This window comes from Cupressus sempervirens, chromosome 9, assembly GCF_028749045.1.
Source record: "Cupressus sempervirens isolate cs-2001-9-10 chromosome 9, ASM2874904v1, whole genome shotgun sequence".
In the NCBI taxonomy this organism is placed as follows: Eukaryota; Viridiplantae; Streptophyta; class Pinopsida; order Cupressales; family Cupressaceae; genus Cupressus; species Cupressus sempervirens.
Window position 1 is genome coordinate 809,435,473 of NC_143126.1, and position 12,407 is coordinate 809,447,879.

Sequence of the window (12,407 nt, forward strand, 5' to 3'; positions counted from 1 at the left end):
GGACAGGCAATGGCTTCTGGGATTGGATGACATTATTGAGAGAGTTGTCCTGGGTGTTGGAATTAAGATGAGTACATAACCTTGGAAGCTGATTGGCGGAGGGGACTCTTCCATTCAACCACTGGTGGTGTGGCCTTCTTCAAATATGCAAGGCACTCATATCTCAAAAGCAAAATAGGGTTGGAAAATGGTCATGGAATACTTGACTGAGCACATTTGGGTGACGAAGGAGGATGAACAAGGCTTTATGAAGGCCACACCAAAGAAGAGCACGCTAGCCCCTGGAAAACAAATTCGCCATCAAATTGCAAAGAAATTTCAGTTGCATGAGGGCGTGTCCACAATAGAGGGAGTTTGGGTCAATGCCTCTCCGCTTACCGACGAGGAGAAGGGCAGCGGAAAGCACTACAGGGTGAGTCAGGGGTTCTTGGTGATGGATGACCACTCAACCCCAACTTTTACTCGTGAGGAAGTAGCGAATTCCAATTCAAGAAGTAGCTGATAGCAAGGCTCGTGGTGGCTCTTTTTTGTCTTGGTAGATTGGTTTAATGTATGGGTGGGTGGTTTGTACTTTCAGAGTGTTTATACTCTGTCTTTTGTTTATCTAATAGTATCTATAAGGGCAGGGTAAGGGTAGTTTAGACTGTAAGGCTCTTAGCCATATTGCCATAATGTACTCTCTTTATCAATATCAATACAAAACAAATATTACCTATTTTAAAAAAAAAGAATACCATTACTTGCCCCATGGATGTTTCATCTATATTGTTGTTTCTCTTGTTATTGTTATTTATTTCTCTTATTATTTCTTTGCGTCTAACTTGTGTTGTAAGTATATTGTTTCTGGTTAATGCTTTTGCTTCCATAACATACGTATCATTTAAAATACCATACAATTAATAACTTGTTATTATAAGAATTATAATTAATATTTTTACTTGCATTCATCAAAAGAATCATACAAAAATTGTGTCCTATGTCATGAACATTAAAAATGCTAAATTTTAATTTTTAGCCAAAAAAAAGTAAAGCAAACAATTTAAAAAACTAATATTTATATTTTAAAAATTATATTTTTTTAAAATCTTTTTAATATTTATGTTAAAAAATGATTTTTTAAATATAATTTGTGAATTGTAATTATAAATTGTTTTTATCACATACTCATTATACATACCATTAGATGGCACTTTTTTATTGTGCTTTACCTTTTACACATGGAATGGGGGGTATAATCTTCTCATTTGAATACTTCTCAAGAATTTTTTTTTTTTTTTAAAGTTTAATCAACTAATAAACATGTTTGGAAATACAAACATTACTTTAAAAGAGATTGTTCATATTTTTACATGAAGACAATTTAATGACACCACTTACTTTAAAAGAGATTATTCATATTTTTCCATGAAGACAATTTAATGACACCACTTATCCACCACATTGGAATGAAATAAAAATTTATAATTTCAATATTTATACTAATATTTTATTTTAAAAAGTAGACATATTTTGTTTATTATACTGTGCTAATCAAATATTAGTTTTTCAAAATTTTCCATTTACATATTATACTATTATTAAATTTATTTGTATAGTAAAATAAATCTAATTAATTGTTTAAAACAAAAGAAGTGTGTATATTAAATAATAATCTACCACTATTTTCAAGGAAAAAATGTACGTCTCGTCGTAATTTTATAGAGTAAGATTTAGAAAACTAGATTTAATATATTGATTTATAGAATCGTATAATAGACTAGATAATATAATATATATTACTTTTTAAAATATAATAATATTTTTTATTATGTTGAAATAAGATAACTAAATATGTTTTTGGATCATTAATAATGGTAGATATTAATATAAATGTTTTACATCACTATATAATGGCCATAGCATAAAGTGAGAAATATATATTAAATCCTTTTAAATTAAAATAAAGATAGATAAATTTTATAAATCAATCATAAAAAAATTTCCCTAAAAAGAATATTTAGGATATTTTTAAAAAAAATTATTCTCCATTTTTCCCATTTTTCCCATACAATCCTTTCAATGAACTCTTCGTTATCAGAATATTGTTTCTGTCAGATTATTATTGTTTTACCAATTATCAATTTTTATGTTGTTTGTATCAGCTTTGTTAAAAAACTTGTTATCGTTTGTTTTCATATAATTGTATTGCTAAAAGCTTAAGTATTTTTCATCCCTTATTTTGGGTTTAAATATTGCAAGTCATTCTTTAATCAATAAGAGTGAATCCATTGGTTTTTAATTTATTCTACTTACAGTTATTTCTACCATTGGTAAACACTCTAAATTTGTCTAGTTTTCTTTTTGATCTCCTCTATAATCTTTTTAACAATTGCCTTCGGTTCTGTTTCATTAAATTTGAGTGTAATATGTTTTTCTTAAGTTTTATTTATTTGTAATTTAATGTAAATTAATAGGACATTCTTTTTGGTATGCTACATAAGCTTTCTTGCAATTGTCTCAAGTTCTGATGATTAGATTTTAATGTAATCTGATTTTAAGTGTTTTGTTTTAAAACATAAAAGTATATTGCTAAGATATTATTATTTAAATGATAAAAGTTTGGATACTACCACCAGATTTGTTTTAAAAATATTGTGGTTCATGCAGATTGAGACAGTGGATGTTGTGGATATAGCAAAAGCAAATCCATTGCATTATGAAGATAAGAATGTGGCTTGCAATGATGTGGCAGAGGTTTCAACAAAGGAGAATAGTAATGTTAATCAGCAAATTGAAAATAATAATGTAGCAAATACATCATCAAATGATGATGAAGGCAAGGAGAGTGTGCAGTGACAGGGAAAAGAAAAGGACGATGTTGTAGAGATTTCAATACAAGAGATTATATCATTCACGTCACCTTCAAACTCAGAAAATTGGTACACGGCATATGTCTGACAATAATCATTCCTCCCCACATAGCAAATGTAGTCGAATGTTTTCCTAAATACCCAAAAATGACTTATCTTAATCATTCAATGCATGCTTGTCCTAAATTAGTAGTAATCAGTCAATCTACATCTACCATCCAGAAATGACACAAGGAAGAGGATGAATACCTTATGTAGAAGAATTTAAACATATAAGCATTTTTATACTAGGCTTGCATGGTTTAGTTCCCATAGATTTATCAGGATGGATTTTTAAAGTAAATTGAGTTTATGCATATTGTTATGCTACTTATAAATACATACAATTTCAAATCAAGCAACAGCAACTTTAGTATCTTACAAAGGCAGATCTCTCCCTTTCAATGGTAGATAGATGACACTAATTAGACAACAAACAAATGGAAAAGCTTTATTCAAGGTATTAAATTAAATGTTGATGGGACATCGAAAGGGCAATCTCAATTTGGTTGGTGCAATTTTTTTGTTTATTTTTTGGATAATACTACCAATAGTGTGATAAATTGATCATCCCTCCTACAAATCTTGCAAACTATTCTTAGAGTAGGATATGAAGAAAAATCACAAATTGTGTTGAATGCAATTAAAGATTCATGTAAATTCTTGAAATTAAAAACGGTGTTTAAAGAATTCTCATGGGGTAGCAAACCTGATGGCTAATCGTGTGGTCTCACAAACAATTATATCTACTTGGAAGCTTTGATCCAAGTGAGTGAGAAATAATTAGTGAGGAAGTGAATGGTTATTAGTTTTGAAGATCATTGAGATTTTTTACAATATTTGTACAACGGTAGTAAATGTATCAGGTGGTTGACATTGTAAATTTTTTCTTCTTTTTGTTTAAGTGTAAGGTGTAGGTTGCCAGCAAAATCCCATATTCAATATCTTCTTCGGTTGGGCATTATGATGGTGCAAAGTGCAAGTATTAAAATCAAGTCAGCGTTATGATCTATTATGTTACCAGCTTCATTATGTTTTGCCTTGTGGTAGTTGTAGTGTGATAGTACGTACATTATGCTTTCTCTCTATCATGCATGGTGTTGGTGTTTTGTGTTACAATGGCAAGCAAGGCAAAAGTGTCAAATGCTGTCCTGAGAACATTTTTTTGCTACTTTTTGGTAGTGCATTTATGCACGGTGACAGCTATTCTATGTCCTGCAGGTATAGAGGATATAGGCTTGCTTTTCTCTCGTGAGACCCTTTTGGAAGAATTTAAGGATAATATGCATGAAATAGTACATAACAAGATGTTGACAGAATGTGTCATGGGTCTACTACTTTCTGATGGATCAAGGGAATTGAAGGCTTTGTAAGCTCTGAATTAGCATTGAGATAAAATAAATGATAAGTAGAAAAAAGGTAGCATGGAACCTAACAGGATAGAGTACCAGTTGCGACGGCTGTAAACAAAAATGCAGTAGATCAAGATTCAGTTAGAGATCATGCAGACGTGTGGAAAATATGATACAGTCATGAGGCGTGTGGTCAATTGAGTCTATGACAAACTAGTGAAAACTCAAGTCTATAAGCCTTATATGGATTATGGCATATCAGTTAGTGTAGCTCCTTGAGATTCAATATTCCATGATATAATTTGTGCCGGGACAAACAGCCTGTGATGGAAAAGTTGATGCTAGTTGGCAATTTATACTATATGTTTACAATCACAGATATCCCGTGTTTTCACATTAAAACTCAAATAATTAGATAAATGGATGAAACAAGAACATCAAACAAATGATGGCTAGCTCACTTTTGCTTTTAAAAAAAAAAAAAAACATCAAACAAAAAATGAAATAACCAAACAAAAGTTTTAACAAATGCATAAATTAATAGATAAAGATTTTGATTAAAAAAAATTAATCTTAGATTAATATATAATCTTGACTGGTTTGATCCAGAGGACTTGAAAAGCCATCTGATCTCTTCTCAATTGGAGAGATGGTGTATCAAGATAGGTAGCAAATATTTAATCTTTAAAACATGGTCAAATTTATCACACCATGTTTAAGACCATTATAGCTTCATCTAAGATTTATCAAGGAAAGAAAACAAATTACGAGTGCACCATAGTAGATTTTCTATACAAAATAATTGTTCTTTGTATCATCACAAGTATCCTTTTATAAAATGTTTCGTGCTACATGTGTTAACCAAACAAATCTTAAATTCAAACCAGCTGCTCAAATTTTGGTGCAGCCAAAGAAAGACAGATATACAGAAAACTAATCAATAACTCTACTTAGGAGGGAAGAGACGCAAAACTTCGAGGTAGCAAACAAAATCAAAAGAATACAGATGACATTATTTTATATGGCCTCAGTCCAAGCATCTCAGACCAAAAGCAAGTTTTTCTTCTACTAATAACTTTCAGAAAAGCAAGTTTTGAATTTGATTCTAAAAGGCATTCATGAATTGCTACAAAATTCGCTCACCTTAACTGATCGATCAGTAGGTATGCTGCAAATATTGCTACAATACTCAGGCCAATCTTCTCCATAAAACCTGACATAAAAATCTCAATGTTCCTTGCATTGCATATCTACAAATATTCCTCGTGTTCGACAAAGATATGTACATATGCCATATACCTTGTGGCTAGCAAAAAAGTAGCCACTACAACATTTGATTCCTGGTGGATGTATCTCGTGCTGGTTTTCAAAAAACGCATCTTAGCAGTTGCACTAAACACCTGAAACTGCTCCTGGCTTTTTCCCTTCCTCGTTATATTGCCCACTTCGGCCCATCACTTTCATTCTGCAGGGCAAAATTACTTGTACATTGAAATGAAGCATTTTATACTCTTTCTAGGAGCAAAAATAATTAAGTTAAAGACAATGAAAATACTTGCTTGAGAAAAATGGTGAACTGTAGTTCACTTACTTTAGACTCAACGGTAAGAAAAATCCAGATGGGATAACAAATTAGCAAGGAAAATTCAGAGAAACTTGACAAAGAGAGCAAATAAACTTGTTTTATACCTTTAATTAAAAGATGTAAAAAATATGTGTTCATTTATAATCTTCTGATTTCACGTAAAAGTTCAAACAGTGAAATGACAATGTGAAAACAAAAATATCAAACAAACATTTGAACAATTAAAATAATCTTTTTAACAAATGAATGAATTAATAGATCATGTTGATTACTTTCATCTAATGGCCATTAGAAACCATTATATCTAAACAATATTTTTGACTAGTATAGCTCCATCGAAGATTTATGTTACATCCCAAATTTTTGCTAAATTTAAAATAATCTTCTAGCTGTTGAGAATTCATGTGAAGTTAATTTATTGGCAAAGTTGTTGAAATATTTGATTCATGTGAAATAATATTTCAGTTATTAGTTATTATTTCACATTCCATGTTAATTAGTCATTATGATGGAAATTGTAAATGATTATGTGATATTTTATTTATATTTCAAAACTATGAAAACATATTATTACTCTGGAACCTTTTTCCTTTTTGCAGAAGCACAATGAAGGGGGGGAGTGTTGCCAAAATGGGAGTCCACTGTCAAATCAGCAGGCGTGAAATCTAACCACTTGGTTCAAGGATGAAACAACTAGACAAGCAAGAATGCACAAAGGATTACCATGAGCTAACCAGCATTATTAAAAAAAACTCAAATAAGAAAGATTACCCATCATATGTGGATGATCTTCGTATACCTTGCAAATTCTTTCCAGTCTTGTATATTAATATCGTGTCTATACTCATACTTTGGGTAGGTGTAAAATATGTACACACACACACACATATGGAATACTAAGCATGAATATGAAGGGGCAACACTAATATATATATTAAGGCATGAATGAAGACATTTGTTGCCACACTTAATTTTATTTCGGACCTTGGCAATAGTTATTTATTATGCCTTGAGCGGCCACCTTTTCCATATCTCTTTTATGTCATCGGTCTATATGTTTTATTCCATTTTTTTTTAATTCAAATTTTATTAGAAGGCCCATGCAAACACCTTGCCACCTCAGTAATTCTTGCGTAGCTGAGCATGCACTTGGATGCCTCTTTGCATATCTTTGCTCGCCCCAACAAGGATGCATTTTTATATATTGCCTCTCACCATCTCAGGCGATTCTTCCAAGCCGAGCTTGTTTAAGATTGCCCAGCATTCCTTATACTGGATGGGATCGTAAAATTTGATAGCGAAGGAGGGTGGCATACTTGACGCCATTACAATTATATTTCCAATCGCGCTAAATTGATCTCAGGTCATGCATTACATTTTTTTACTGTTTATCATGCTTAAGTCATGCATTTGAAATAGCCAGCTTGCCTCATAAGGAAGGCTTTCGTATTTATCTTTTCTTGAAATCCAGAATCGGGATGATTTCAGCCCAAGTATTCTATTTTCTATTAAAATTTGTTATAAGAAAAGGGTCACCTTGTTATAGAAAGACCTTGCCTATGATAACTTCTTAAATGTGGATGCATTTAAGTTATTCTGTCAAAGAGTGCTAACTCATACAGAGTTATGGTCAATATATCTCTGAGATGGGGTGCTGCTCCAAAAGATAAGAATTAATCAGAATGAAAGCGTAACTCATTTATGATGCCATAGGCCAGATTTGGCATGAAAGATGGCAATGCATATACTCTATAAACTAGATATCACATAAGAAACCTCCCCAGAATTCATCCATGAGGGTTGGTATGGTCAAGATGAAAGGAGTGAATGGGAATATCCCTGCAATGAAAAGTGAACATAATCAGTTGTTAACTTTAGTGTAGTTTCAATCAGATATACTCACTAAAGATATATATATGAGATATATATTTAATTAGATATATGTGATATATGAGATTCTAGAGAAGCTTATAAAAGGATGGTTTACCATCATTTCTGATTTATTATTGTCAACAAAAACAGATCAGAATAATCAGAAAAAAAATACAAAAAATGAAGCAGATTTTGATCTGCATGCTATACCAAAGTGCCTGGATTGACCACTTTATACTGCCTGATCTTCTCCAGATTCAGATTGTTGCCACTATGAATGAGGGGATGATTCAATACAAATCAGTGAGCAACTTGGATTGTCTAACGTCTGCAAGTGTGTTTGATGCTGATGTGGAAGATGAGCTTGAAAGGGGGACCTTAGTTACACTTGTCTCAGGGTGACTGCTCACCGAAGAGGTATGCATGGTGCCTGATCTTAAAAGATCTGCAGTGCGTGCCAATGGGACCCAAGTGGATGAAGCAAGGCCTGTGCTCTGAGTGTTATTCTGACACCTCAAAATTGTAGATCACTACATGTGCATGAATCATTGTCAATGAAGCTCATGCGAGCTCATGAATCTGTGCCGAATGGAGGAGAGTTGGATGCATGACAGCTAGAAGCACAGAGCCAGCTAATGGAGGGACTACTATGCGCAGAGGGATCAGGCTCGGATTAGAGTCAACTCGCAGCTATATTTGTGAATCGCTTTGCAGAAACCTTGGGCCTTTATGCCCAACTACAAAATGTGAAAGATTATAGTTACAATAGTTCATCGAAGGTCTAAATGAAATAAATATATTATTGGCAAATAATAAAGAGGTGATGAGTAAAGCACTAAATCAATGATCATCATCTATTAATAGTAACTGATAAAAATAAGTAAATTAGAATTATGAAAGGAATTCAGTGTTAGATGTATAATTACTTCAAATGCAACCACATCAGCGATGACGAGGACAATCAAGGATATTGATGTATAGACAAGTACTCATTATCCTTATGTATCACATTTATCTACTCACTATTTTCTCTCTCTTATTTGTATTTCTATACGTACTATAAGAACTATTTGCCTTGATCTTTTCCTTTATCCTCCGAGTATGTTTTTGTAGGAAGAGAGAGATTGAGACTCAAAGGGAGCTGACATTTCATTAGAAGCAACCTTGAAAGAGAGCAAGCAGAAAGAGGATATGATTCAGTCAACCTTCGGTGGTCTCAGTTGTGTTGATTCAGAGGGAGCAGACCATGCTGAGATGGATTCTCCAATAAACTATAACAGTCAAGAGGATTGTGATTCATGAATATACTTTATAACTATTTGGGCCTCACCCTTCTATACATATTAGGAAGTGACGACTCCCAAATGATTATCACTTGTATTTGCAGAAGTTATTGAAAGGTGATGATCTTATAATAACTTAATTTTCTAGTAGAATGGATATCTTTTAATGTCTATGCAGATCATGATAGATTATAATGTGCATGGTGGATGTTCATTTGTTAAGCATTATGAGAATGTGTTCACATACCTTATGAACATTTTGAGTACATGGTGAATGTTATGCAAATTGATGTTCAGGAGGCCATTACACAGCGTATTTGGTGAATATCATATGAGATGACATTCAAGAGGCCGTTACTCATAGTGCTTGGTGAACATCTTGCAACTCAACATTCAAGAGGCCATTACTCCCAATATCTTTATATTACATTGAGGTAATATATGGTCTTGTCTTTATCATCGCTAACTAAGAGGGAGTGTTAATGTTAGTGTAGTTTCAATCGGATAAAACTCACTAAAGATGTATATATATATATATATGAGATATATATTTAATTAATTATAGTACATATATATATTATATATGTGATATTTATATATTCACAAATATATATGTGTGTGTGTGTGTTATATTACAAACTATTATATTAAATACTAATGAATAGACATGTCCTGTAATATAAGAGAGTTGGTTGTCATGTACATACCTAAATTAAATGGTAATGCTAGTACATTTGCAGCAGACCCGAAAATCAACATCAATAACCACACTCAAAATTTAGTAACTAAGATTATCTCGCGAAAATCCTTTGTATAATTTCTTGTTGTCAAGTCGAGAGATGGGTGATCAAGCATTTATATTGCCCATCCAAAATACTTGGCCAAGGTAGGTTAATGGCATGATTGCCATTGTGATCACCAGAGGTCAGAGTGCTAGTAGTTGGAAGATAGCTTGATTGGAAAGTGTCCACAACTTCGTCAACTAATTTGTCGACACTCTAACACTAGGATGCTCAATGGAAGGACAATGGTGTCCCAAGCCTACTCCTAGGGTAGGAAGGGTCTTTCTCAATGGAGATTGTGTGGGGATACTTAAAGGTCTGCAGTTGGAAAGTTAAGCCCATGTCAGTGCTTCTCCTCTCTTTTAGATGCCAAGAGTTGCACAACATACCTGCTTGGTGGATACAATGCAACATATGAAAGTCTCTTTCCTAATGATGATGATATGCAAGATTTGATTATGAATGAGTTCATACAATTTGAGGATACAAAGACTCTATGTAATGATGCTCTTTGTCATCAGTCCAGAAAGGATGCTCATAGTTAGTGGTACCTCCATGGCCAAAGATTTCAAACGTTGCAGCCCCTTGCAATCAAAGTGGTTTCACAAGTTTAATTTTTTAAAAAATTACTATTAGTTTAATTTGTCTTAATGAATTGCTAGAAATTCTAAGAATCAAGATACATAATTTATTTTAATTGTTTACTTGGTCATGTCTCCATAGGTTTTCAGTTCATCTGCTTTAGAATCAAATTGGAGCACATATTCTTTCATCCACTCAGTGAAGCGCAATAGGTTGCAATCAAAAGAGTGGAGAACTTGGTATTTGTGCATTACAACTTGTGTCTCCTCTTGCACAAGACTATAGAATACAACGAAGGGGAGACAAAGAGGTGGGATGTAAATGTGGAATTGGTGGATTTGGATGCTTTTGCTTCTAGGCTTATAAATGAAGATTTTGAAGATTTTGATGCCCATACTATTACTATTGTTGCTGATCCCATTGGCCTTACTCTGTTGTCGAGTCAAGTAATGCCAAAGAACCAGGAGAAGATGATGATGATGATGAAGAAGAAGATCAAGAAGATGAATATTAATACATTTGTCATTTTAATTGTAGAAACCCTTTGCCGGTTAGTACTTATAACACCAAAGACATTTTGTCAAACAGTATGAAATAATCACAAAAAATAAATTTTACAAGGAAGAGCCAACTAAGTGTTCAATGAAGAACCAGTCCAATATATCTCAGATTTCAGACAACTTCACCATTTATTGAAGAACCAGTCCAAATGCACTAATCACTACCAGGAAAATCACTTCATAATTGAATATTGCAATGAAGAGCAAATGAATTTACAAACAAAATCAAAAGGAACCTGGAAATGCTGATTTTAGCTTGATGAGCATCAATAATTACAAGCTGTAGCCTTCAAATAAAGAACAGATCTCTATCTTCTTCAACCCCCGGTCACAACTAGTAGTTGCAAGGCCCAGATTTTCCAGATTGCCAGCCAAAGTTTGAAAGCAGCCATCACTAGAGTGATCCCAAGTGTATGCAGCCTGATCGCAGCCTGTTATAGATGATCGCTGGGCTTGTAAAAATGCTTCTCACAGCCTCTAAATGCCTCAGAATACAGCTTGCAAGCAATCTGTGTAAATGCCAACCATAGAATTAAATCGCAGGCACTATGGAATGGCATCTAGGAAGCTACAGCAGACACGTAACCTCCCAATAACCTCACACAGCCTGACACAATGACACGCAGGCTCCAGTACAAGCTACGTTGGCCTCCTACAAACGTCTAATTCAGACGTAGGGCTATAGATGATGTCTAGGCACAATGTGGTTGTCATCCAAACTCTTCAATATATTCCACCTTCGTTTCAACCTTGACCAACAGTCTTGAGGAAAGTGTAGACTTCTCAATATCAATTCGAACCCAAGGTGGACCCACAACAAAATAGTCACTCTCCACACTTCAAGAATTAATTACTAGCAAAATCTCCAAGCCATAGTAGACACAGTAGGAGAAATACAACAAATCCACTATACTTCAACAGTGGAATAAAAAACTTCTCAAATAAAGTGATGAACAATAGAGAAGTTAGGCAATCTTAGCTATACCTCAGTAGCTAAATTGCAAGTCCAATTCTTAGAATTTCCAACCCTTATACATTAGCAAGGGCATATAGTTAAGAACCCAAGAAAAAGCCACAAAGGCACAAAATCAAATATATAATCAAGCATGTTTTTTCCCGATGAAAATAGCTCTCATTTATAAGCTTTTCATTGGCAAAAGTTTACATAAAATTCCACTTCAGAAAATGTGGAAGTTTCCCAAAAGAACTCAACACTAGAAACTTTCCACTTAATATCTCTTTAAGTCATTATTATAATAATATAAACATTATTATAATAACGCAACTCAATGAATAAATAAATAAGACATCATGTAATTATTAACCTCACCAACCGCAAGTAACGACCAACTGCCAAGCCATTCATTGCGCTGCTAAAAATAGCAACTACCCATAAGACTTACTAAAAATAGTAAGTAATCAACTGAGACCCTCAAAACACCCTGTCAACTCATGAGGGTACCTATGATGAGCTAACTCAATCAACTGCACAGACTGGCCAAA

The 12,407-nt window shown here is 33.4% G+C and overlaps 1 protein-coding gene across 2 annotated transcripts in view; it reads right to left on the reverse strand.

The window, feature by feature from the left end:
• Positions 1-5,316: 5,316 nt before the first annotated feature.
• Positions 5,317-12,407, reverse strand: part of LOC149541168 (histone deacetylase 19-like) — a 45,378-nt gene continuing 38,287 nt past the window's right edge. For both annotated transcript variants that reach the window (XR_016356485.1, XM_089802171.1), the window contains one exon: positions 5,317-5,705. Coding sequence is in view for 1 of the 2 variants with exons in the window: in XM_089802171.1 (XP_089658297.1) it covers positions 5,673-5,705 (33 nt within the window). In the remaining variant the exon portion in view is untranslated. The remainder of the gene's footprint in view (positions 5,706-12,407) is intronic.